This window comes from Acanthochromis polyacanthus, chromosome 14 (genome assembly GCF_021347895.1).
Source record: "Acanthochromis polyacanthus isolate Apoly-LR-REF ecotype Palm Island chromosome 14, KAUST_Apoly_ChrSc, whole genome shotgun sequence".
NCBI lineage: Eukaryota > Metazoa > Chordata > Actinopteri > Pomacentridae > Acanthochromis > Acanthochromis polyacanthus.
Window position 1 is genome coordinate 29,233,811 of NC_067126.1, and position 27,569 is coordinate 29,261,379.

The following is a 27,569-nucleotide window of genomic DNA, read 5'->3' on the forward strand; positions in this document are numbered from 1 at the left end:
CATCAATATGCCCTATCCCCACCACGCCCCACGATGAGGATGTTTTTTAGCAGCGTTTCTTCCCTCCCACAACATGCTTTAGAGATGTGCAGCCCCCCCGAGACAGAGCTCATCTTTCATGGACATGAAACAAGAGCCGTGAAGCAATATCAAACAGCATATCTGAATCTGAGAGCCAAGAGACGGGGAAATCGCTGGCTTTGTGAGTCAAACGCGAACATGAATGTGGGCCTAACCGGTGACATCACTGCTTTGAAGCAGAAACATGATTTCATGAATAGGCTAACTGGCAGAAGCAATTAAAGAATCTAGCCGATGATTTCTTTAATGACGGCTTTCCTCCATTGTTCAGATGCATTGGTAGAAGTACTGTAAAACCTCTTCTTTTGTGCATTTTGAGGAAAGGTGTTCCAATAAGAGCGAAGACATGCTCAATAATCTTCCGACAATCAACAAAATCACATAATGATGCCTGACAAGGAAATGCTGCAACAATAAAGTGTCCATCAAAGACAGTACAAAGAAAATCCCCTTCTTTTTTGAAAACAGTGCATCAAAATCACACCTGCTTTGATCTTGTGGTGGCAAAAAACCCTGAAAATGATTTTAGGCAGCTTGTTAACTCTTCCATATCCTGCCTGTGATTTACATCAAGGCCATATGGTTTAATCCACAACACACCTGTTGTAGTGTTTTCTCCCATAACACGCCTGGGATGAAAAATATTTGTGCCATAAATTAAACATTTGCAAATTTTCTGCAGTACTATCATCAAAGGAAAAGCTATGCCTGCATTGGATTAAACAGTAATCTAAAGTCTAACACTTTCTACTAATTTAAATTCTATTTTTTGACACACAGGAAGTGTTCAAACTTCTGTACACTTTCACACAAATGGATTTCTCTTAAACAGTAAACTCTGATTTCAGAGGTAATATTTGGGTGGAAAACACCTAAAACCCAGTTAATAATAATACATTTGAAGTTTTGAACACTCCATCACTGTATTTGCAATCTTAATACAACAATGCATCTCAACAATGGACAAAAACATGCAATACCAGGGTTTTCTTGGCTCAGATTGGGCCTTAGGGTTTGCCTATGCATGATTAATTCTCTTTAGGGTGCACCAAAAATTCCTCTGAGCAAAAAAGTAAAACCCTGATGAACATCATTACAGTTTTAATTTGAACTACTGCACTTAAATGAGAGAAATCTAAATGCAATCCATGAGTGTCTATGACTGCTTTAGCTGAAATGTTAATCTGGATACATATTTTTAAAAATCCAAACATTTTCTATGGTATAATAAAAGATAAAAGACTGTAGTGCTTTTGTTTGGGTTTTTCCCCCCTTACAGACAGTTTTCCAGGTAAAAATGTTAGCAATTTATGAAGAAGAATAACAAGAATCTACAGCATTCTCAGAAAAATCCACTTCTGAAAACACTGACATCAACTGTACTGATGAAAACCTCATCATAAGGAGACTGTAAATTGTTTTGTTTTCCCTTTAGGCTGCTGGTTTGTTGGCATTTTGCCTGACCAGCTGTCTGTGTAAGATATAAATTATTGCTGTTCTTATTAGCAACAATAATAAGCTATACATGGTTTGCAAAGATAACGTATGAACATCCATGCACATATTTTTGAAAGCATTCTTTAACACTTTCTCCAAATGCTCGAAATAACTATTTTCCACCAAATTCTGCAAATCAAACAACTTCGACTTTTATTCAATCAATGTAAGGACATCAGAGATGCATTTTGAAACAAACAAGAACATGGTATTAATCCAGTGCAGTTAAGATAGGACGTTTTTTTTTCCAACTGTCAGCTGGTTGATAAATCTTTCACCTCCGTGTGAGATAAGGCCTCAACTGACTCCTCAGACTGTAGTGACTCTCATGACCAGCTCTCTTGTGCTATTGCTGGGTTGGCTGCGGGCCTCCGGCTGCCTCAGGTGGCTGAGCAGGTGGAGAATGTTGTAGGGACAGTGTTGGTCCGGCACTGCGCTGTCGCTGTTGGGGTCCACATGTGTTCCCAGTCCTCCTGCGGCCGTCACCACGGTTGTAGAAGTGGAGCCAGCGGCTGTAGAAGCCACCACCATCAGCGAGGAGGTGGAGGTGGACACTCCTATCCCAGTCTGGTAGCCCTGGCTGGGCTGAGACAGAGTCCTGTCTACAGTGGCGTCCTTCAGGTCATCGCTGTCCATAGACTTGTCATAGTTCAGGACCTTCCACTGCTGGTTAACGGCCTGCCAGCGGTGGAAGATACGAAACACAGAAGGTCCCTCGTGGACAATTAAAGCTGTGGGGATCAGAGCATCAGTTAGACGATGTCACTGTGCGGCAGCAGTCTTAATGACACCACAAAGTGATGTACTGTATATCGCTGCAGTGGTGGATTCTCTGTGTTAAAGCCTGCAGAAAGTATTAGCTGAGGCAGTAGCAGAACAAAACAACTCTTTATCTTTAAAGTGCCGCACCACAGAGAACCCACAGAGAAGATCCTTATTTCTAAGAAAAAGTGGAAACATGGTGCAACTCATGACACAGCGATACTCACCGTTTTCAGATTTAGGTTCGCAAAAACGCTGCATCTGTTCTCTGGGGTTGTTCGATAAGATCTTATCTCAGTTCAGAATTGCTTATTGACTCATGTTCATTGAAATCAGTATGTGGAAAATTGAAATCAATCTGTAACAGCAGATGCTCAGAGTCTAAGATTTTACTGCCTGTATTTTTCCATATTAAAGTCATGTACAGGGAAATACAGTATGATTAGACTCTGTTTTAAACCCTTATTTAGCATTTAACATAAAATAGTACATAAAAGTGTACTATGGTAATAAGGTTTATATCACACTTAACTGCAGTTCTAAGAATATAGAAGGTATTTTAAAGTGTTTGTTCAGTTATTTCTCAACCACTTTATCTCTTCCTCCATCCATAACTGGATGCTTACATATAAACAGATGCATTTATCTTCATAGAATTGTTGAAAATACTGTGCAACAAAGTGATTAAAATGTCTTTCATTCCTCTTATACTTGCACTATATTGTGTTTTAATCTATCAAATCTTTATATGCTGCTTATAAATGTAAACTGGGGGTGTTCAAGTGTTACATGAATGATCATACAGCTGGCCGATTGTAACTGATGCAGTATTTTATTACCGTTATAGTATAACACCACCCTCTGTTATGAGTCGTTACATAAGGCAGCAGCCACAGTGACAGCAGTCGGAGTTTATTGATAAAATCCTGTCGCATTTCCTCAACTCTGCTTCTTTCCCCCCTCTAACTTTGCGGATAAGTGAAAGTCAGGTCTTTGCTCTTTAACGTCTACCAGGTGACAAGTTAATCTCTGTAAAGTGCAGAGTTAATGACTCCACAGTCAATCCTCGCCACCAAACCGGAGACAATCAATCTCCTTTTCCTCTCCCCCTGCTGTCTGCTGCAGTGGCAGTTAAGAGTTTTCTTAATGTGAGATGCCATCACACATTCATCCAAAACATGTGGGCCCTGAAGCGCCAGAGGAGGACAGCAGGCTTAAAACAGATGCTATAAGTTTCAATTTGGACACCCACACAAATTCTGAAAAAAATGCTCCAGTGCACCTTTTTTTTCCCTCTCTTGTGTTTTGACAGCACACAATGGTTTCCAAAGTTTGCCTGAATTTAGCATCGTAGCTTTTTGGATTATAGTTAGAAATGTATTTTAATATATGCAATGAGAGCCACTTCAGTTGGTGCAAAAACACTGCGTTTTGAAAATTTGGAATTCATGTTTAATTTATAAAATAGGCTTGATGCAGCATTTCATCATTTTTAATATAGTAACTGTGATAAAGGTAATATTGCAGAAATGCTCATAAAGATTGGCCAAACAATCACGTATGCAATCAATTGTGAACCGACTGCACACCATATTGATTTGAAGCAGCTGACGATGCGGTGTAGATTAATTGCATTGATTGTCAATGATGTAAATTGTTCACGGCATTCACTGTTTTTCTTTTTTTTGGGGGGGGGGGACAGCCGTCAGGTATAATTACTGACTCTGCCGAACACTTTTGACATTTACTTTTGCCTGTTGAATGCACCTGCATTAATGTGACCTGAGTGGACTCGATATTATTCTCAGTCGTAAAAGGCACAAAATCATTTCAAGAAGAAGTAGAAACATTACACGAAATTACCACTAACTGTTTAAAACCTCACCGATGCAGACGACGTCCATGAAGCCGTACATCCCGTAGCAGATCTGGAAAAGCAGATCTTGACGTTGCCAGCGGGCAGACGGGCTAAAAGAGGACCACACCAGCCAGGAGATACTGGCCATCAGGAACAGGGAGCCCAGGATGGCTGCTGCTATCTGCACTTTCTCTATTACTGTCAGGGAGATGGCCTGCCACTGCAAGAAGAGATAGTACAGCTTTGTTCATTGCTTTGCTTACTAGTTTCTCTTTTGACCGTACCGAACTCTTATAGAGGCAGATAAACGCAAATAAAAGGAGAAGATGAAAAACACTATAACTGGATGCACATTATAATGATGATTGTCTAGTCCATTACAATAAAAGCCCTATATTTTTAATGCAAAATGCAGTCTTTTGAACATCAGTCACATGCAGAAAAACCTCTTAAAGAAAATCTATATCCACTTACAAACAACCCTATAATATTATTAAAGATGAAAACTGATAAAAATTTGCTTCTATAATCTTCCAATTCTGAAGATCAGAGAGGATACGCCTTATTTAACTCAAAACACTTCATTTTCCCTCTGAATTCCTCAGTTCGTGATCAGAGCAAATCTGGAGCTGCAGTTAGAACTCTGTGATTTGCAAAAACTGTGCTTTGGGTGTTACCTCCCAAATCAATTCTGATATGAAAACCAGAAATGCTTCTAAATAAGCCCTGAATTAGAAGGGTCAATCTCCTAAAGACATACCAAAGTATATGCTTTAACCCTCCTGTTGTCCTCATTTACAGGCACCAAAAAATATTGTTTCCTTGTCTGAAAAAAATCCAAAAATCCAGCAAAAAAATACCCCAAATTTCAGAAAATTTGCAAAACCTTCAGGAAGAAGATTCCAATAATTCATAAAAAATTTCCCTTAAAAGTTTTTTTTAAATGCCCTAAATTTGGTTAAAAAAATTCTTGTGAATATTTTCAAAAAATGAGTAAAAATCTTCCAAAAAAAAATTCCTAAAAATATCTAAAGTGATTACATATATATCAATAAAACTTCTAAAATTTTCTTGGAGAACATTCACATAAAAATCTACCAAAATCCAGCCAAATTCACTGGATTTTTTTTCCCCACCAAAAAATGTCCAAAGATGTCCCAAAAATGTTGAAAACGTGGACATCAGAAGTGTCACTGTGAATATATATATTTTCTCTCCACATTTTCAAACTTTAAAACAGGTCAATTTTGACCCACAGGACAACACGACAGTAAACACTCAGCATTTTGAGTTTTTCCCAGCTCTTATTCCTTCTAAACAGCAGTGCTCTTTACAGCTCACCTGTAGTGGGTTCTTGGTGCTGATGGCAATGACCTGATATTTGTAGTAGCAGAGCTCACAGGCCCAAGATCCTCTCTCACTGATCCATTTGATGAGGCAGGGCTGGTGGGTGCAGCGTACAGACCCACTGCACCGACACGGGCTCAGGAGCTCCCCCTGCAGGTTCACATACACACAGCCAGTCAGTACCCACCACATGTCATTATTATTCTGTCTAATTAAATGCAAAAATGTGGCCTTTGTTTTCACTGTAAGTGGATGTATTGTAATCTGTTGAATATATATATTTATATATATATATATATATATATATATATATATAAAGCTGCTACATTCTCTTGCTGGAGTGACGCCTGTGAGCAGGACACGGTTTAGTAGTGATTTGTGATTCAGAAGAAATCTCTGCCTACAGCAATCATTGACCGCTGACAGTCCCTCTCATCTTATTTACCCTCTGCAGTAACTCTTTTACATGCAATATACCACTGGTTACACTATACATATATTTATATTTCTTTGCGGTTCTTTGTGCTGGCTTATTGATTTTCCAAGGGCTTTTTGTGCACGGTTAGGCGAGCATGCACACATGCACACACACACACACACACACACACACACACACACACACACACACACACACACTCACTCACTCACTCTCATGCAGAGTACGCAGCGCTGCTCAGACCTATTACAGCAGAACACCAGTTCAGGTGTGAAATGAAAGCTTTGCCTTACACCTAGTTGACAGGCAAAATGCTTGATTACTAGTACCGCTGAAAGTGGAGGATTAGTCACTGGAGCTCCTGTGAAAGAGCAAATCGCAACAAAGCAGTAAAATGCTTCGCTAAAGTTACACTGATACTGCAGGTCATAAAATTAATGCATCTCTCATAGGGAGCATGAAAATGTTCTTTTATAGTAGCAGTTGGAGATTTGAGACCAAATAGAAATGTAAAATGTCCTCTTTGCCGCCCGCCTTTGTCTGCACTTTATCTTTAGGAGACAATGTTAACCTTTTAAACAAGATCCAACATTTGGTGCAGTTATTGCAGAAAGCATGGCTTCTTGACGTACTGGTCATCTTGGAGTGACATTTTTGAACTCACTGTCAGTCAGTCAGGATGTTAGTATAACTGAGGGCATTTCAAATCCCCAATGTCAGCATGGTGACAGCCACATACTGTGTGATTGATGTCACTGAACATCAGAATAACAATGCTCGCATTGTGTGTTTAAACTCTAGGTGGCACTAGACTATGTCTTGAAGAGGTGCAGAGGTTCAAGCAGCTGAAATAAAACATGACCCTTCCTTCAGCGCCTCAAAGCAGTTGAGGTAAAGGTCTGTTTTTGTTCCTGAAGAGCTGCCCAGTGGTCAATAGAGGCAGACTTGTGAACTCTTGAACCACGTGAAAAGCATTGCTGAAAATATCAGTGCTGTCAGGTAAAGGAGATGAGATCTGGCATCCTTGTGCTCAGTCTTTACATCCTGTTTTCAGCTTATCCAGTTGGGTATGACAAGATTTCAGCAAACCAAAGCATTTGGGATTTTTTTTCTTCACCATATATAACACGGTTAAATTCTTCAAATGGAGTGAAACCATGAAGTTCACTAAATTTGGGATCACAAGGTTTTCACTTAAGAGCAATATGTGCTCTGCCATATTCTTAACCAGCCATTCTTCTTAAGTCGTATTCAGCCTGAGGAACAGATGAGAGTTTTATAATCTCTCACCCTAGGCCCCAAGCTCATTAAAATATATTACTAATCTTGTCATATTGGATATTGATGATGACCTAAAAGATGTTGGCCTGCCACCATTTTTAGGTCCTGACCTGCACTTAAGGAATTTATATCTGTAAGATTCATAGCATGACCTTCTTGTATATGATGTTTGAATCTTAATGGGACTGAATAAAAAGCCTGTAGTGAATGAAAAAATAAATTAGCCAACCCTCGTCTGCTGCAAGAAATCTCCTCCTCCCTCTCCTCTCTAAGCTGAGGCATTACATTACTAAGGTATTGTTAATTCAATATTCCCTCTCCCAGTCTACCACGAGCAAAGACATTGTAGGAAGAAACAGGTTTTTTTTAAAAGCGCAAAATGGAGTAAGTTTCCAAATTATTTCTCCGTGTCATTATTGTGCTGACATCTCTGACAGACGGAGCAGCGTCCTGGTTGAAGAGAAGAGAGGAAAAAGCAGGGAGTTAGAAGAGAAAAGGCCCATCTACAGATGGCCAGGGTGGGAGTGTATTGGCAGGAGCACCAGAACACTTCTGTCGTGTCCAGTGGGACTCAGGCCGCTCACTGTGACTGTCCTGATCGCAGCCAAGAGCTGAAACCTAGATCACTCCAATACAACTGAGGCTGGAGACAGAGCAAGAGAGACTGATAACAAACGTGGCACTACAGCCCACGCATATGAAAAGTGATAACTAAATGTCCTTTTGTTGATCAAATAGCAACAATCATTGAAAAAAAACGCAATAGAACAACATATATAAAGATATGTCTGATATTTAGGCTGTGTTGTTTCATTTCTCTGAGCTACATTATCCCAAAACACCTCAGTGCACCTAATTTTCTCCTTATAAAATTTGATTCCCTCCCAATATATATAACGACATGAAAATAAATTAGAGATGGCTATTCACATTTCTTAAGGGTCTGGAATCAATGCAAGTGAACTCCATTAACTCTAAGCGGGGGGAAATTGCGCTGTAATAAACTAGCTCGCCCAGAAACTGAATGAAAGTGATTTTTAGAATGGCCAATAATATTCAGTCTACGAACATTTCTTCTATAAAATCCTGCAATACTGCACTGAAAAACAGCTTCATATATATACCACAAACCATATGCAACAAGTTATGGGGAAAAGACGTCCAATAAGGATATAATTTCAAGAGGATACTGCACTCGTTGCTGATTTTATGGGAACCCCTGGGCCTACAGTGACAGTTAATGACTCTTTAATGATAATTAAATAGAAGAGAAACTGGGGGTTCTAATTTAAGCATGCGGATTCACAGCTCCTGTCTATAGATTTCAGCAAAGCAGCCAAAAACATTTCATGTGCTTATGTAACTTGCTTATATCCTATTCCCAACAAATGGCAGAGCAGCCATCCTGCATATGATGGAATACAGATTGCCTCGCAACTGTAGGGCCATATAGAAAGAATGATGCTAACTTGACCCCTCAAGGCTTCTCATCGTGCCTCAGACAAACACACTGTGCAAGTGCATTATCTGTGTCAGAAGGGAAAGCACACATCTCTTTCTAAGCAGCAGCGACTCACATAGTGTCAACATAAAGCTTAAGTGAAGACAGTAGAAGAATCATCCCCAAAGGGCTCTTCAGCATAAATGTTCGTGACACCTCAGGATCCCTCACACATGGCAAGCATTTCAAGACATTTTTTTGTGTATTTCTTTTACAGTGATTTTTTAAGAGTTTGTGTACTATATGAATATTTTCTGGAAATCTCTAATGATCTAAAGACATAGCAGAGAAACTGCTTATTCTTTGAGCGACAAGGTTGAGATTAAGTCTAAAAGCACAAGCCTGAATAAAGCATAGGCTCCATGAGCCCTCTGTAAAGCTTGTCACTGACCTTTAGCTAAATAGAACCAATAATGGATTGAATTATGTGTCGACTTGGCTGTTAATTAAAAAGTAGATGAATAACCTGAGGTACTGCGATAAAAGAATTCATACCATTTCTGGCATTGGCTCAGCTGCTTATTGTATTGTACATTATGTGTATGTGATAGTTCTCACTTAAAGTCTGGTTAGGATTATTTTTCTAGCTTAATAAGTACGCCAATAGAGGCAGAGAAAGAATGATTGGTCGATCAGTCATTCATCCTGTCCATACCAGTCATGACAGGATGTAGATAGTATGATTTTAGTGTAAGAGGTAGAAAACAAACTCTACACTTCTTGATGTCTGCAATTAAATGTAACTTCCACTGCTACCATTAATGGAATAAAAAATCCTTATTTTTGTTTCCTTGTGTAGTGTTTCTTTGTTGAGCTGCAGAGAAGGGAAATGTCACAGAGAAGAAACTTCTCATGATTCATCTTGATTCTGCTTACAGGCCTTTACAGGGATCGATTCAGGGCACATATGAAGATGAATGACTGCAGAGACCAATAGCACTTTAAATCTACATATGAGACACGTTTTAAAAAAGGAAGACGTGAACTGATCCTTAAAAAGAGCAGAACTTTGGTTATGAATCTCACCTCAAAGAAAACAGCACCAAAAACACTGACAGGAATTCGATTACACAGACTTATTACATTGTTTGGTGTCACATTAAATCAGGATACAATCATTTTTCAATGCTTGCTTCTCTCAGACACTCAAGGCCCTTTTCTAGTGGGATGCTGGGACAAAGCTATGTCTTTTGCTCCCTTCTTTACTCTGTCTTGACTATCTCAGCCTTGGGGATGGAAGTGCTTTGGAGGTGGATTGTCAGATCAGATACTGGCTGCCTTGGTCTATGTGACATCCTGGAGGCTAAGGGAGAATAGAGGATAACTAATGTCCCCACTGCCTGTATCACACAGTGACACATAGCGAGTCCACTCATCTCTCTTTTCAAATGGAGCCTCATTCTCCTTGTACCCATTTACACCTCAGCAGATCCATAGCTGGACTTAACCCAAACCAACGACTCAGAGACGACAGGAAAAAGGAAGGCCGGTGAAAGATAAAAACTTGCATAATAATAAGCACGAAATCGAGTGCTATTGACCTGCTGCAACGTCTCGAGGAAGCATTAATGAGACGTATTGGAAGAAGCCATGGGAAATAGTGGAAATTTTGAAGCCAGTACTTTGTATGCACTGCCGAGTGTGTTGACTATCTATGGAGTCTTTTTAGGTGGAGTAAAAAAATTACACAAGGATGACGCCTTGTCTTCCAATCTCATAACTAGACCCCATGTCAGTAATAATTACAAAGCCTGAGCTCAGAGGTGGAATGATGCACAAAATTGGTGTTGGAGTAATTAGTTGATGAAACATAGAAAGATTATAGGCTATACACAGTGCAATGACCATGAAATGATACAGTAAATCTGCTGCTAGGGTAAAGGAAAAGCAACTGTGAGTGCAGACTGCAGGATAAAAAGTTCTGTTCCACACCTCAGTTATCTCGCTTCTTGATTTTTTTTATAACCTCCCTGCCTCCATTACCAATTGGTGAAGTGTGACATATTCGTCAATGTGGTCTCAAAAGCTCTGTCAAACAGTGTAACTAATGCGTCTGCGAATTGCTAACTGTCTGCTTTTCTGTTATAATTTAATATTATTTATTGTAGCCATCTCCTTTCACATTTTCCTCTCCTGATTGATGTGGTGTGACATTATCATCAATATGGCCCCAAAGGCGGAGGCACGCAGTGTGATTAACCTGCAGGCTCTTCCCTTCTGTTCTGTGCACGTTATTTTAATATATTTATTTATTTTTGTTGCTGTTTCCAAGCGGAATGTGCGAGCAGCCGAGTGAGAGGTATTATTTGATTTTTTCATGCATATAATGCTTCGACGTGAATTCGCACTGTTTGGCTGTAATGAGTTGTTACTGCATCCCTGTGTATCCTCCACACTTGTCAGCCATGGGGACAAGGTCTTTCATTATCCTCCCACTAGCTAGCTATAGCTGTCTTTTCAAGCCTGGCAATGGGACGAGTGCAGGATGCAGAGGGATCCCTGCTCAGAGGGCTTTCCTGCTGCCCTAACAAGACACTGGTGGTGTTTTTTTCTTCTGTGCACTGGAAAAGAAGCTTGACCACAGCAGCCTCATGTCACAGAAAGCCTGTATGTTCCTGGATAGAAAGGTGCAACTTTTCCAACACCTGCCGTGGTGGATAGGTTGGAGGACTTGTTGCTGCAGTTAACCTTTGCTCCTTGGAGAGCAAATACTTAGAAGGTTTCTACCCTAGCTAAATGTAACACCATTACATTTTACTATTTCATGAACCCCCAGCAAGAAGGTGATGACTAATTAATGGATTAGATGGACAGCACACGGTATAAATATCCTAGTTTAACATTTGATGAACGTTTCTTATGACTTACATGTTCTGGTCCCTGGAAGCAGATCCTGCACACGGGCGTCCTGAAGCCACTTTCTGTGTAGCTGGTGAGGGAGAACCTCTCCTCCAGTTTGCCCTTTGAGCAGTCATCGGAGGAGCTGCTGCAGCCGCGCAGGGCCGCCGACAGCTCAACAGAATCCACCCAGCCCGCCACCGGCCGCTCACCGCCCGGTGGCCCGGCGGCTCCGGTGGCAGGTGCGGCCGCTCGGTCCCCGGTGTGCTGGTGGCTCCGCGTTAAGGTGTTGTTGTTGTCGGGGACGGTGACGCCTGTCTCATGGCTTTCAGAGGCTTGGCCGCTCATGGGGGTCAGCGGAGGCAGCGGTGTCGGCGGCGCCGGTGGCCCGAGCAGGAGCACCCTCAGGTCACCAAGCAGGACGCAGCAGCGGCTCTTCAGCATGCCCTGGCTGCGCAGCATCGGGCTGTCTCCGACCAGAAACTCACAGCACCGTGCAAAGGTGCTGGGAAACAACAGTGTGTGCTGTGTGTGTCCCCGTCATAAGCAAGCACCTCTTCATATGTGGTGGGATGGGATGGTGGGGGCAGGGGGTGCGTTTTTCCAGTCGGGGTTTAAACAGCAGCCTTTAGTTTCTGATGCTGATATTCATGTATTTTAATGGTGTGGCTTTTATTGTCTCCCCACGAGGATGCAAACGCAAAAGGTAAATAAATCCCATCGATGCAAACAAGTGTCTGAAGCCATTAAGTTGAGCGAATTAAACAGCTAAATAGGAAAGTCTAACGTTAAGACTGATAGGAAAATGCATTCAAGTAATAAGGCTATGGCCCGTTCACTCAGTGTCCACTGTCATTTCATGGCCTTAATAGTCTGCTGCTCCCTCCAACACAAACTATCTAGACAGCCTTCTCCCTCCAGATCCACGACGAGTGCAGAAACCAAGAATCAGGTCTGCCTTTGGTACAATGAACTGAACTCGAAAACAAAATGTCAGCGCTCAGTCTTAAAATTCAAATATTCCAACAACAATGAAAGCCACGTTTTTTCTTTTCTTTCTTTCTTTTTTAAAAAATAAATCAGCGCAGACCAGATGGCTGTCGACGTCTTCTAAGGCTTTCAGACCAAATTAAGTCAATCGACGGCGTGCCATGTTAGGAAGCAAAATCCGTCTTACCTGGAGACCGATTTCCATACGATTCACAGTTTCAGGATTTTTTTTTTCTCTCACAGATTTTCAGCCAGACTGCAGGTCGCTGGCAAGTCTCTGTGAAGCTTACATCCCCCAATTATCGAATCTCCATGTCCGAAGAACAAGCAGGAGGGTTTAAATCCGTCCGTATAAATCCAACACGATTGTCGGACTGTCCTGCTCTGGGTGAAAGCATCCGTAGCCCCGGATTCTCCTGTGATCATTGGCTGCTGAATCGGTGCTGCAGCTTCAGCACCATGATTCCTGGGACAGCTCCCAGACGCTGCACGTCACCACCGCACAGTGATGCAAGCAGCCAACTCATTACAACTGTGGACGGAGACAAATACATGGGAAATTACTTGTGTAAAGCATACAAGGAGAGAATAAGTCAAAGGTGACATTGATGTGATTTCTGTTTTAAAGAGGGGAAGATGGCTTCTGCATTTACTAAAAAAAAAAACAAGAAAAAAGAGGAGGAGGAGGAGGAGAAGAAAATGAAGTTGTACTTTAATTGAACAGTTCAAACATCAGACAACACAAGGGAAACAAAATGTTCCTAATATCACAGCTAGATTGAGTCATTTAGCTCAGCATACATATTAATTTTTAATTAGGCTGAAAGTGGCTAAAATATTAAAAATGATGAGGTCTAAAGAATTAAACAGAGAAATTGCAGCCTTAGGCAGCCACCAAAAGCCTCCAATTCACCATATAGGTAAAGTCCTCAGCAATGGAACCAACTGAAGGAACAGATTTCAGAAAAATTTATATATATATATATATATATATATATGTATATATATATATATATATATATATATATATATATATATATATATATACATATACATATATACACAGCGTCCTCTATAATTATTGGCACCCCTGGTTAAGATGTGTTCTTTAGCTTCTAATGAATTCATATTTTTTCTAAATAATATAGGACCACAATGAAAAAAAGAGGAAAATCCATCCTTTAATTCAAGTGCATTTATTCAATTGGGGGAAAAAAGGCACACATTAAGAAATAATTATTTTACATCAAATCATGTGTGCCACAATTATTAGCACCCCTTTTGCACAACCCTCTTTTGCCAACAAAACAGCACCTAATCTTCTCCTATAATACATTTTTTTCTACAATTTTCAGTGTGACAATATGCTTCTGCAATAAAAAGGAATTTATTTTAAGGGTTTCAACACATCTTAATCAGGGGTGCCAATAATTATGGAGGGCACTGTGTGTTTTTTCAAAATTGCACACAAGTCAAATAAAATGTTTAGTTAGTGCACTTGGTAATTTTTCAGAGATAAAAATGAACAATTTAGGGAAGTTGGAGAGAAAACACAGGCACAGGAGAGAACAATTAAGTGGACAGCCAGGACAGCTGTGTAGCTTGATTGAATAATTAAAATGAACACACCTGTGGCTGGACTCTTGCAGCCTGCAGAAATGTATTCCTCATTTTTTTTTTGCAAGAATTTATATAAGACTGCTGTCAGACAAGTGGCCATGGGGTGAGCTTTTAATGGATTGCCAACAGTAAACTGACACATTAAACTTGTAGCTCTTGCTCCTGCTGGCTTTCTATTCTAGCAGGTAATTGCCAGTGATTGCTCTTACATCGCATCTCAGGTGCAAAGTAGTGTTTGATTAAATAGCTATTGAAAGTAAGCGAACCAAGACAGCTGATCATTTTAAACTGACGGAGAAACATCAGACACAAACTAGGATCATAGTATGTAACAGCAGTGGTGGAGGAAGTATCCGACCCTTTACTTAAAGTCCACCTCCACTCGGTATTGTGTGTTTGACCTTCACTGTGCACAATGATGCATGGTTGGATTTTTTCAGTAAAAGTCTGACCATGTCTTGTGTTTACCTTATGACTGAGCTGAAGGTGTGTACAACTGGTTGGGAAGCCGATCCTGATTCAATAGGAGCCTAAGTGTGATGTGAAACTCAGTGTCTGAATTACTAATACTGTGCTGAGGACTGACCTTCAGTGACTGAGATCCATCCGTCCATCCATCCATCCATCCATCCAAGGTGCTCCTAGGCCAGATGAGATATATAATCCCTCTAGCAAGTTATGGGTAGAAGCTGGGGTCTCCTCCTAGTTGCAATTGCCTGGGAAATCTCTAAAGGGAGGCACTGCTTTCCTTTTTCTCAGTGATATTGTACTCCTTGATTTTTCCTTTTCCTGTCGCATGTGCAGTTAGCGTGCTTGCAGTGCAGACAGTATATACAGTCACAAATTTTGGCCTTCACATTGATGTCTGCAGAGGGGTCTGCAAAGACCATCATGAACTTGGTTATATGACCAAGTTCATGTCATGTTTATATATATATATATATATATATATATATATATATATATATATATATATATATATTAGGTTGTTGATGTTTTTTAGTATTGATTTCCGGGGATAAAGGGGAAGATAAAATAAGATTCGTCTTCTTTCTGCTCCCTTTCATTCTAGTTTGGAGAACGTTTGTGTTTACATTTTTTATTTTACAAATGAAAGAAATAAAGAATAACACTAAGCTAAATTTGTTGCGTAAGCTAACGTATAAAATTTGTATTACATACAAAATACAATTTTTAACTAGTTTTACTGATATTATGACTTTTGATATCAACCGGTATATTTCCCTCCGTCACTTAGCAATCACTACATTCACGTGCCCGAGTGTTTTCCTACGTCACCTCCTGCGCGGTAGATACAGAGGTAGCACGTTGCTAGCTAGCGCCTGCTACGTTCATACAGATTTTAAAGTTGTTACTTACTTGAGATCACGCTGTTGGCCATCTGCAGCTCCGCGGACGAATGCTCACTTGTATTTAACACCACTTTAGCCCTGCGAACGTACTTTGTTGCTATATTTGACTGTTGACGACATGGCTAGCCTCGTTAGCTACTACCATTAGCGATGGAAGCAGCGGTGCAAACAACTTAGCGCGTCTGCAAACTTTTAGCTAAACGCTCGTAACCACAAGATGAGTCCACATGGATCACTTGTTCAGCGGGTAACAACTTGTACAGGCTAGTTCAGCGTGTGATTGGCAGACATCGGAGTGTATGCTAGTTAACTTTAAAGTCCTTCAACATGTCAAATCAGCTGACAGCGGCGCAGCAGCAAAAAATTGAAGAGAACAGACGGAAGGCTTTAGAGAGAAGAGCCGAGAGACTTGGACAGACTATCAGCACTAATAAACAGAGCTCAGCAGGCTCCAGCAGCACTTCAGTGCAAACACAGCTCCCCAAACAGAGCATTTCTACGGATCCTGCTCATGAGAGACAAACAGCAGCTTCTGCACCTAAACGGTTTGTTCCACCCTTCAAAAAGGACTCGCAGAGCTTTAGTGATCACAACCAACACCCACACCATCAGTATTTGTCCAGCGGCGGCAATAAAACCAGCCGGAGTTCACTGTTTAATTCTACTTCTTCAAGACAGGTGAGATTGGTGCTTAAATGTGTATTCAAGTACAGCTGTGGAGGTAACTTGCAGTGATTTAATGTTTTGCATCATATTCCTTTGCAGATACAAATCATTGACCCACCTCCTCGAACAAGTCCACATTTGAACAGCCAAGTCTTGTCTGGTGGAGGAAGCACAGGTGTCAAACTAGCTCACCCTAAACCTACCATCACATCCAGCAGCTCTGGTGGTTCAGTAAACTCATTCTTCAAGCAAACTAGTAAACCTGCCCAAAGCCCTGCAGCACAGCTTCCCTCAAACTCCACAGCTTCAAATCCTGTACCTGCAAAAAAGCCCGCCATCTCTGTCCGAGGAAAATGTGTAGCTCACACAGAGGACCGCTTCAGAGTAGAAGTGAACTACCATGCAGAGCTTATTGCTGTTTTCAAATCCATCCCTTCGAAGAATTACGGTAAGTATCTGCAAGTGTAACTTTACTATGATTCAGCTGATCTTGGTGAAGTGCTTTTTAGATCTCAAACAAAATGAATTCAAAACAGACAAAACTTTAAAAACTGTCAACATGTTTCTCACCTCATACCAAACACACAAACCATAAAATACATAAAGTAGTTTCTGCACATCGTATGCTGAAAAAAGGCCTTTATATCAAACTTCAGTAGTGTCCGAGTGCTGACTGTGTTGCGTTCTGCAGTTGTGGGTTTTGCAAGTGCAGCTGAGGGGTCTACTGTGAAGCAAGCTTGACATAGCTGGGCTTTCTTTGTGTAAACAGCTTGACAAAACCTAAAACCCCGAACAGACAAAATGATTAATACAGTAGTAGTCGTCAACTTTCTTCGTTAACTCGCGGTTTTTCCAGCAGGCATTGTGCGCTTCCCAAAATAAGGGCTTTTGATACATTTTACTCTTTGGCAAAAATCACTTACCACCTGTATTAATACATACAAATACAAATGATGCAAAATTGTTCGTTGCGTACGTTTTTATATAGATATTTTTTTACCCCTCAGTGCGTTTTATCTGCTTATTTCTAACATGACAGCTGCACATTAGAGCTCTTAGGTTTCATTCATTTAAACATGATGTTCAAGAAGTGCATTTAGGTCTGACCCCATCCCATAATGAAGCAAACACTTAAGTGGAAATCACTTTAGTTTGTGGCCTAATCAAAAGGAAATCATGTCATTGAATGAATATTGTCTGTGATAAATCCCAATAGACAAACCAGTTATCTAATTTTCTGTTAGCTGCAGTGCCAGCATCGTCAGTCGAACTTGGCAGCAACTAAGCTGCGACTAAGCCTTAAAACGTATTTGTGCATTGTCCGCATCACCAACTGAATGTGTGTGGATTCTCATGGAAATGTGACACATTCAGTTTGTCTACTGTAACCGCACAACTTGATTCGGTGGCATTACTAACATGCAGCTCAGCAGGTTTGCAGATAGAAAGTATGCCCTCAGCTGCTGCTGATGGTGCTTCTTCCATTCAATTTGAATCCACAAACTCTGAACAGAACCTCCCCCAGACCAGGTTAGCTCTGCAGCAGAGGTTACCATGGAAATCTAGTCACTTTAAAACAGAGCCACTTTGGTGACTTTGAAAACTCTGGCTTTAGGCTCTACATACCTTGCATTAATCTTGCTTTGCATTACACACTTCTACCCACGTAATCAGGTTCATCTCCAAGACCCAACAAATAATGTATGACTCAACTCATTGCTGTTAAAGCTGTATAACTGGCTATTTTAAGGGGAGAACTCTCCTTTGTAGAACATGCCAGGTACACAAGTCTTTCATCCTAATTAGCGTAATTTTTTAAACAGAACTACCTATTTCAGAAGGGAGTAATTCTACATTATTTGCATGTTTTTCTTAATATCTGCGCATTATTTTGGATCAATTTGGTATTCTGTTCTGCCATAGACCCTGCCACGAAGATGTGGAACTTCAGTGTGGAACATTATCAACAGCTAAGTATGGAAATGAAACACCTGGTTACGTTTAAACAAGCTAAATTTAAAATCACGATTTCTAATATTCGTCACCGTGTGTTGCAGTGGAGGAGGCAGCTGCTATCGCCTCTGTGTCTTTGAGGCCTCTGGAGGGAATGGAAGCCGTGGACGTTGCAGCAGCCACCAGCCGAGCTCGTGACGGCGCCGCGCTGACGGCGCTGCTAAAGCTGTGCAATGGCTGGCAGAAACCTGGAGCCACGCTGCAGGGCCAGTGCATCCTGGTGTCTCGGTCGAAGTTTGAAGTTGACATCGGTTACCGTGCTGATGTCATTGCAGCGTTCAAGCAAATGCCAACAAAAAACTACGGTAAGAGTCGCGTGGTAGGATGTTTTCTGCTCTCTTGACAGTCGAGTTGAATTTGCTGGAACGGCTTCTGATGTAAGATTTTTTTTTTTGTTATTTTTTTGATTGTGTTGCAGACATGAAAACAAGAAAATGGAGCTTTTCACTTGAGGACTACAAGAGCCTCAGTGAGTAGCAGCATTTGCTTTATTTAGCCGCGCTGTGATTGTGTTCCTTTTTGTCTCTGCTACTTTTGCCATCTTGTCTAACCGTGCTGTGTTCTCATACCCAGTGGATCTCCTCAGTGGGATAGCAGCAGTGGAGGTGGAGCCTCTGCCCAGGGCAATAATCCAGGCTTTCTCTGCCAGGTTCGATGGGACTGAAGCCAGGTCTTTAGACGTCCCTGAGGCAGACCTCTCCAGCATCGACCCCTCACTTACCTGCAGCCTCATGCCCTTCCAGAGGGAGGGAGTCAAGTAGGTGCCTTTGGGCCAGCCGTTAGTGCTCTGTCTGCATTGTGTAGCCAAAAACTCAATACCAAGAGACAGTGGATCACGTGTACTTTAACAAATTGAGAGATACTTATCATAATAAGTCGATATTAGCGTGCTGTGATATTCAGTTTATTTAATTAGAAAGGTCGCACAAGTGTGAGCTTTTAATTAAACGATGCTTTGATGTCCCTGTAGTTTTGCAGTGTTTAAACAAGGCCGCCTCCTCCTGGCTGATGACATGGGCCTGGGTAAGACGATACAAGCCATCTGTATAGCAGCTTACTACAGGAATGAGTGGCCCTTATTGGTGGTGGCTCCCTCCTCCGTACGATTCACCTGGGCTGAGGTAAAAAAAAACATCCAGCAAACTGACGAAATTTTATGTAGTCGGTGTTAATTTTGTTTTCATTGAATGCTATAATGATCCGTGTGGTTTACGTCAGTCTTGGAGATATCCTCATAGTCTCCTTTGACAAACACTCTGCCCTGCTTATTATAATGTTGGGTTCTGCTTAAATCTCTCTGCATTTGAGGAATGTTAATCCCATTCCCTAAGGACTGCTTGTATTCTGCGAGGTACTTTATCTTCAGTAGGAAGATGGCTGCATTGAATTTCATGCCTCCACTTCTTTGTCTCATGGGTGCAGTTGATAATTGGAATTCTGAAGCGCTGATTTAAGACGGACGTCCTAATACACTGGAATCATTTTGCGACTTCGCTGAATTCTGTCTTTGACCACTGTCTTCTCTTCCTGAAACTAAAGATTATGATATGTATTTTTTTAACAAGCATTGCAACCAGCAGATGAAGGGTTGACTGCAATGTTTTCTTCAGGGCGAACACCAGTTATTAGTCATTGAGGAGACTAGTAAGAAATGTATGTTCGCAGTAAAACTGAAAATCTTGCGGTCAAAATTTAGAATCACACAAAAATGCTTTTGTTTCTGCTTTTCTTATGTTGAATTACAAGAGAACGTTAGAAGATAAAAAGGACAAGTGGCTTCATGCGAGTGAAAGTGATGTATTTTGAAGGTTCCAAATGGTGCAAATCCATTTTTATTCTTCTTTGGTATTGTTATAAACGGCTATAAAAGCTGAAGATGTTTACTTCTGCCGGTCTTCAAGCATACCAGATAGCCTCCCAGCTTTACAGGCCAGTGCGAATTTCCCTGAGCTACCACGCTCCAACTGAAAAATCCACGCTTGTCTAGCTTAAACTTTGCATAATCCTATATTTCCATGTAAAATGAACAGAGTAGGACACGGCTAAAACCTGGGGTTATACAGTCGTGGGTGAAATTCAGCGTCTTTGCAGTATTTTGAGCTGAAAAATTGAAAGACACATTCTGAGCACATGTGGGATTTTAATTAACTTGCTGAGAAGCGGCACAGTTTTATCAAGAATGAATTTTTCAAACAAATCAATACCAGTAATTAGAAAAAATAATCAGCATATTATTTTACCACGTCCTAAGGTATGATGTGCACATGAAAATACACTGAAAAATAATATCTATTTTATGTTCGATTGTTTTTTTTGTGTGTGTCTTTATTTTATAGCGTGCAGGAAAGAAGCAGACAGGCTGGAATGTTTGACCGTCTTTGTCCTCGTTTTCCTTTTTCGATTTCAATACCTTCTCATTTCAGACTTCTCGGGTGTCTGTTTGCATGTCTCGTGTTCTGCAGCATTTATTCTTTATTTAACTTGCAGCAGCATTACCAGGCTTCTCCTGCAGTACATTCTCAGACAGGCCTCACTTGGCCTTCTGTCTATTGACAAGACAAGACAGTCTGTTCTCTAAATAGATATCTTGGATCAAACGCAAGTCTTCCAATCAGGAGTTGAAATCACAGAGGAGAGTTTAGTAACAGGATGTCACCCCGTTAAAGGACGCTTACTTTGTCTCGCTTACAGTGGGGCAAAAAAGTATTTAGTCAGCCACCAATTGTGCAAGTTCTCCCACTTAAAACGATTACAGAGGTCTGTAATTTTCATCATAGGGACACTTCAACTGTGAGAGACAGAATATGGGAAAAAAATCAGGAAATCCCATTGTAGGATTTTTAAAGAATTTATTTGAAAATTATGGTCGAAAAAAAATATTTGGTCACCTACAAACAAGCAAGATCTCTGGCTCTCACAGACCTGTAACTTCTTTAAGAAGCTCTTCTGTCTTCCACTCGTTAGCTGTATTGATGGCACCTGTTTGAACTCGTTATCTGTATAACAGACACCTGTCCACAGCCTCAAACAGTCAGACTCCAAACTCCACTATGACCAAGAACAAAGAGCTGTTGAAAGACACCAGGAACAAAATTGTAGACCTGCACCACGCTGGGAAGAGTGAATCTACAATAGGCAAGCAGCTTGATGTGAATAAATCAACTGTGGGAGCAATTATGACAATATGGAAGTCATATAAGACCACTGATAATCTCCCTCGATCTGGAGCTCCACACAAGATCTCATCCCGTGAGGTCAAAATGATCATGAGAACAGTGAGCAAAAATCCCAGAACTACACAGGGGGACCTGGTGAATGACCTGCAGAGAGCTGGGACCAAAGTAACAAAGGCTGCCATCAGTAACACACTACACTGACAGGGAAGCAAATCCTGCAGTGCCAGATGTGTCCCCCTGCTGAAGCCAGTACGTGTCCAGGCCCGTCTGAAGTTTTCCAGACAGCATATGGATGATCCAGAAGAGGATTGGGAGCATGTCATGTGGTCAGATGAAACCAAAATAGAACTTTTTGGTATAAACTCAACTTGTCGAGTTTGGAAGAAGATGAATGTTGAGTTGCATCCCAAGAACACCATACCTACTGTGAGACATGGGGGTGGAAACATCGTGATTTGGGGCTGTTTTTCTGCAAAGGGGACAGAACGACTGATCCGTGTTCAGGAAAGAATGAATGAGGCCTTGTATTGTGAGGGTTTTTTTTGCCAAAACCTCCTTCCATCAATGAGAGCATCGAAGATGAAACGTGGCTGGGTCTTCCAGCATGACAATGGTCCCAAACACACAGCCCGGGCAACAAAGGAGTGGCTCTGTAAGAAGCATTTCAAAGTCCTGGAGTGGCCTAGCCAGTCTCCAGACCTCAACCCTATAGAAAATCTGTGGAGGGAGTTAAAAGTCGGTGTTGCCCGGCAACAGCCCCAAACATCACTGCTCTAGAGGAGATCTGCATGGAGGAATGGGCCAAAACACCAGTTACAGTGTGTGCAAACCTGGTGAAGAACTACCGTAAATGTTTGACCTCTATCATTGACAACAAATATTATATTACAAAGTATTGTGTTGGACTTTTGTTATTGACCAAATACATATTTTCCACCATAATTTACATATAAATTCTTTAAAAATCCTACAATGGGATTTCCTGAATTTTTTTTTCCATATTGCCTCTCACAGTTGAAGTGTCCCTATGATGAAAATTACAGACCTGTCATCATTTTAAGTGGGAGAACTTGCACAATCAGTGGCTGACTAAATACTTTTTTGCCCCACTGTACTTCTTCTCTGCACTGTTATTCTTGTGGTCTTGGAGTTTAAACCAGGGCAACAAGTGAACGATGAGCAAATAAGGGAGTTGTTAGAAACATCTGGGCCACAGTGGGCCTTTCTTTCTGAACCACAATTGATTGTTTTTAAATGGGACCATTGTTAAAGCGTGTATTGGCATGAAATGATATTGATTAGTTGCAGAAAACCAGCTGTTAATTCAGAAATAATGTCTGCTATAAATTTCAGGAACTGACATATTCCACATGGTAGAAGTAGATTAAATCAAGAAAGCCTGCCCTCTCCCTCTGAGGTGTGTTGCTTCAGTTTATGCCTTGTGTGCGAACTATTGTACATCCCTGCAGGCCTTCAGACGCTGGCTCCCCTCCCTGAGTCCTGACAGCATCAATGTGGTGGTGAAGGCCAAAGACAACCTGCGGTCCGGTTTGATCAACATCATCAGCTATGACCTGCTGAGTAGGATGGAGAAGCAGCAGAAAGGAAACTCCTTCAATGTTCTCATCATGGTGAGCTATTATTTTAAACTATTTCCAGCTCAAATTAATCATCAAATCCTGGCTCCTAAATCCTTTTCGTTGATTTCTTTATTTTTCTTACTTTCCTGTTAAAAGCAGCTGCTCACATTTTTGTCATTGTGTGCAGGATGAGTCTCACTTTCTGAAGAACATTAAAACTGCTCGTTGTAAAGCAGCCTTGCCCCTGCTGAAGGTATTTAATCCCTCTCTCTTTCGTTGAATGTTTTATTTGGATCAATAATTTTGGAACCAAACGGATTGTATTTGTCCAAATTGTGCAGGTTTTGCATGCTAAATTCTTCCTGTATTTTACTACAAATCATGTCGTTGGATAAGATAAATGCTGTAAAGTGCCTCGTGAATGCACAATATATTTACAAAACTTTATTCCATTGTTGCTATTTTACAGTCAATTTGGCAGAAAGAGTTGGATTTGGCCACAAGCTAAGTTTAATAAACTAAAATTCAACCAAAAACGGGAGAAAAGTCACCAGAGGTTCGACATTACCTGAAGCCTGTTATCGCATGAAAGTGGATATTTTATGTCCCAGGACCAATGTGAGACAAAGGGAATGAAACTGAAACGTATTTGTCGCTATACATCAAACATCCATGCAAATGATCTAGCTGGTGTCACTAATTGGGCTTCTGAGTGGCATGATGTGCTGTATTGTGGTGTATCAGCAAGTTGGAGAACTGTTCAGCATCAACAGAGGGATGCACGGTCTGTTGGCTTCTTATTTCAGTCTGTTCATTCAAACACCGCACATGGAATCCAAACAACCTTGCAGTTATTGCATTACACGTTTGACAGGTAGCACGGATTCATGAAACAGTCCAGCATATGGCCCATGGTTGGAATACATTCTTTTTGCCTCGTTACCTCCACGCGTTCAACAGTGCTGTGATCAGAGTTGCGTTCCTTTCCTCAGGCAGCAAAGAGAGTGATTCTTCTGTCTGGGACCCCTGCCATGTCCAGACCGTCTGAGCTCTATACCCAGATTCTGGCTGTCAGACCGACGCTCTTTCCTCGCTTCCATGAGTTCGGGATGCGCTATTGCGATGCCAGACAGGTAGCTTAAATCTGATGATTCTCTGTCTGTTCAAGTGTGATGCTTAATGAGGTTGAGTTGTAATTGGCAGTGATTCCAAGAAGCCTCAGAGAATATTAGGGGGGTTTATTTATCCGATTTGCTTGCATTGTAGAGTTTGCAGTTCCTGGAGGGGAACGTGTAGTATGTTCACTAGAGTAGCAATGGGAAATGTGCAATACAGTTATATGTAATAGAGAGAGATATGTAGTGGAATCTTATGTTAAAGTGACGGAGGGGTAAGTGTTGTATAGCAATGTGCAGTAATGATAAAGGGATATGTGCAATAACAGCAGAGAGATATTTGCTATATAATCCTGTGTAAATGTTAATTATTTACTGCTTGGTAGCTGCCTTGGTCCCCAGCTTTTGTCTGTTATGTGCACTACATGCTATTGCTTGTTTTTCTTTCTTGATTGTCTTTGTTCACTTATGGTATTATGTAGCTGCACGGCTACAATCTCTTGTATTTATGTGGAAATGTGCATTGATACGAATTGTCCCACTTTAAAAATAATGAAAATTAACATCAAGAGTAGGGAAACTATGACAGGTCTGCTGACACACAATAAGATTATAAGAGTAAAATTAATTCACTATAAGGACAGTGTATGCAGTAAAAGTTACTGAGTGTTCAGGTGACAGCTAAATCTGTTTTTCATATCGTTTTGTTGCCTCTTCTTGAAGGAGCCATGTGGTAGTTTTCTCATAAAGTTCTGTTAAAATGAAGTAAATGTATTTTGGTTTCCTACACTAACATGCTGAGTTCATTCACTTCCCCCTTAAACTTTTGTAAAGCTGATTTTAAGTGTTATAAATCCAGAGTAATTAATGACTTTCACTCCCTTGCAGTGTTCTTGTCTGGCTTTTCTGGCACACAGCAGCACATCTTGGCATGTTATTGCTTGCGAGTGTGTATTGCATGACCTGCATGCGTGTCCCTGTGTGCATGAACAAGATAAACAAGACTGGAACTGACGTCTAGAAAACAACCTCATAGTGCTGCAAGGTGTCCAAACCTCCAGAATGAACCTTTAGTTTAATTTTAGTGGGATCATGTAGCAAACACACAAGCCAGCTGTATCATTAATCATCAGTGGCGCATTAATGATGACTAATTTTGAAAGTTGAGGTGATTTTTGGGCTGTTGTGTAAAAGTTGGATCACATATTTAATTTCTTTGACTGCAAGCCTTAGTTAGATCTTATTTTTATTCAAGCAAATGTCAGTATAGGATTAATAGATGTGCAGTGTTTACATAAAAAGCTTCTTACTGAAATGGTGTAGACATTCTATGTTACCTTTACCTCTCCCAGCACTCCTTCCTATTCCCAATCCTTTTTTTAATTGCCCTGCTCTGCACACTCACGCACAGATGGTTTGGGGCTGGGACTACTCGGGCTCTTCTAATCTCGGAGAGCTGAAGCTGCTGCTGGAGGAGTGTCTGATGCTGCGCCGTCTCAAATCTGACGTCCTCTCCCAGCTTCCTTCTAAACAGCGCAAGGTGGTCACCGTGACCATAGATGGGATTAACACCCGCTTAAAAGCTGCTCTCTCTGCTGCGGCCAAGGAGCTGGCCAAAGGACATCGCAGCGTAAGTCCTACATGTTACCTATGGCCTCAGAAAAGTCACAGAATTTGAATTTGTGTTCTCAGGCATTTGCTAACCTCAGAAATCACTGTTTAGTAGATGAAATGCTAATTCCACCAATTGCATTATTTTCAATATTTCTGCCAAAGAAATCTAATTGGAAAAAATAAAAGTTTATCTCAGCAGTATGCTTTGTTCAAAGTCAAGATTGTAACTAAAAAGGCAGGAGAACCTTTTGATCAGCTGGAGCAAATCAGATGTTTTGGGTCTGTCCTCTTCAGTCGTTTCAGGCCTCCAACATACACGAGTGCTTCTAAACGACCCAGAATAGTCCAGTCCAGCCTTATTTTAAGTGTTTATACAGTCCGATGGGAGTGAGTTGCTGAGCTTGATTGTGCATAATCACGCTGCTCCTCCGAGTAATGGCGGTCTTATCAAATCATCAAACAGAATCTGCTGTCAGTTCTTATCTCGTGCTGTTCCTTATCTCTTTTTCAGAAACTGGAAGAGAAGGAAGCCCTCCTCGTCTTTTATAACCACACAGCTGACGCCAAGCTACAGGCCATTATGTAAGTACCGAGCCTCTAATGGTGGGGATCGGGAAGTCGAATCAGCTTAGACTTGATGAGTACCGAGATTAAAAAGCAAAATGGAATAAAAATGATTTGTCAAAGCATTGTGTTGGCTGTGGATTTGAGATAACTTAAAGACTCCACTTAAGGACTGAACATTACGGCGTCTTTCTTTGAAGCAGTTCAGATTTACAGTACGTTTCTCTGCCCCTGTCAGGGAGTACATCATAGATATGCTGGAGTGTGGGAGGGAGAAGTTTCTCGTGTTTGCCCATCATAAATTAGTCCTGGATCATATCACCACTGAACTACGGAAAAAGGTAAGTTAGATGTGCTGATGTTACAAGGTAGCAAGAGCTCTGTCTATGCAAAGACATACAGCTGTGACATAGAAGAGCAGATTTTGACTTGAACCAGTAACTCAAATGAGATCTTTTGTGGGAGGTAAAGTCAACAAGGTCAGCTGTACAAGTAGCTGCAGGGAACAAGTGTAGGCAGGTCTGAGCACATCTGAGCTCAGTACTACTACGAGAACTCATTGGTATAAATTTCATAAGAATGGATGTGTGTGTACTTGGTGAGTTGATTTATTGCTACACTACCCCTAAAATGATCCCGTTTTGAAGGCGTTTATTTGGTAATTTTTGGATAGAATATTGAAAATGGCCTTTACTATCCTCTACAGAACGTCCCTTTCATTCGTATTGATGGGGCCACGCCGTCGGCAGAGCGACAGCAGCTCTGTGAGAAGTTCCAGTTCTCAACCAAGACCTGTGTGGCTGTACTGTCGATCACTGCAGCTAATATGGGTATCACGTTGCACGCTGCAGACCTGGTGATCTTCGCTGAGCTTTTCTGGAACCCTGGGGTAAGCCAGTGACACTTACCAGAGAAAAATACTGTGTATATTTTATTAAGAACACAATTTATGAATACGTCCCATTTGATTTAACCTCTTTTAGCTCGCTTTTTTGTTGTCCGGCCCACATATTTACCTTAAAGTTGAATCTGATGCCCTTTCGTCGAACCTTGTAGGTAGCTGTTTTTTGACTGAGGAAAAAAAAAATCAGATGTGGTAAGCCTATTTTAAGCTACCAGCCAACATCAAAGGACAAGCAGAGAACATTAGAGTAGCTGTTGAAGCGAGTACAGCATTTAGTGGCAGACAGATATTTTTCTCTGCAGTTGGAGACCTAAACTTGGCTTAAGGATAAATAAAGAGAAGTGACACTCTTT

The 27,569-nt window shown here is 41.1% G+C and overlaps 2 protein-coding genes across 4 annotated transcripts in view; one reads left to right on the forward strand and one right to left on the reverse strand.

Moving 5' to 3' along the window:
- Positions 1-1,705: 1,705 nt before the first annotated feature.
- On the reverse strand, positions 1,706-13,092 carry marchf4b (membrane associated ring-CH-type finger 4b). Its single transcript, XM_022196152.2, has 4 exons — positions 11,632-13,092; positions 5,540-5,695; positions 4,226-4,418; positions 1,706-2,309 (listed from the first exon to the last, which is right to left on the reverse strand). Exons 1-4 carry the CDS (start codon positions 12,061-12,063, stop codon positions 1,888-1,890), a joined length of 1,203 nt encoding a protein of 400 aa, XP_022051844.2. The 5' UTR covers positions 12,064-13,092; the 3' UTR covers positions 1,706-1,887.
- A 2,397-nt stretch (positions 13,093-15,489) lies between these two features.
- Positions 15,490-27,569, forward strand: part of smarcal1 (SWI/SNF related, matrix associated, actin dependent regulator of chromatin, subfamily a-like 1) — a 105,559-nt gene continuing 93,479 nt past the window's right edge. For 2 of the 3 annotated variants that reach the window (XR_007946787.1, XM_051959093.1), the window contains exons 1-14: positions 15,490-16,262; positions 16,350-16,698; positions 18,174-18,224; positions 18,308-18,568; positions 18,682-18,732; positions 18,837-19,020; positions 19,234-19,384; positions 22,909-23,070; positions 23,207-23,272; positions 24,012-24,152; positions 25,546-25,764; positions 26,260-26,330; positions 26,551-26,653; positions 27,019-27,201. Coding sequence is in view for 2 of the 3 variants with exons in the window: in XM_051959093.1 (XP_051815053.1) it covers positions 15,912-16,262; positions 16,350-16,698; positions 18,174-18,224; positions 18,308-18,568; positions 18,682-18,732; positions 18,837-19,020; positions 19,234-19,384; positions 22,909-23,070; positions 23,207-23,272; positions 24,012-24,152; positions 25,546-25,764; positions 26,260-26,330; positions 26,551-26,653; positions 27,019-27,201 (2,343 nt within the window). In the remaining variant the exon portion in view is untranslated. The remainder of the gene's footprint in view (positions 16,263-16,349; positions 16,699-18,173; positions 18,225-18,307; positions 18,569-18,681; positions 18,733-18,836; positions 19,021-19,233; positions 19,385-22,908; positions 23,071-23,206; positions 23,273-24,011; positions 24,153-25,545; positions 25,765-26,259; positions 26,331-26,550; positions 26,654-27,018; positions 27,202-27,569) is intronic. The other variant, XM_022196150.2, reaches the window with a different exon arrangement.

Bases quoted from the DNA above. Each gene is read 5' to 3' on its own strand.
- marchf4b (XM_022196152.2), bottom strand. From the start codon at position 12,063: ATGCTGCGCAGCCAGGGCATGCTGAAGAGCCGCTGCTGCGTCCTGCTT. The intron at 5,696-11,631 runs GTAAGTCATAAG...GTGAACCTGCAG, and splicing joins GCTTCCAGGGACCAGAACAT to GGGGAGCTCCTGAGCCCGTG. The intron at 2,310-4,225 runs GTGAGGTTTTAA...TGATCCCCACAG, and splicing joins CATGGACGTCGTCTGCATCG to CTTTAATTGTCCACGAGGGA.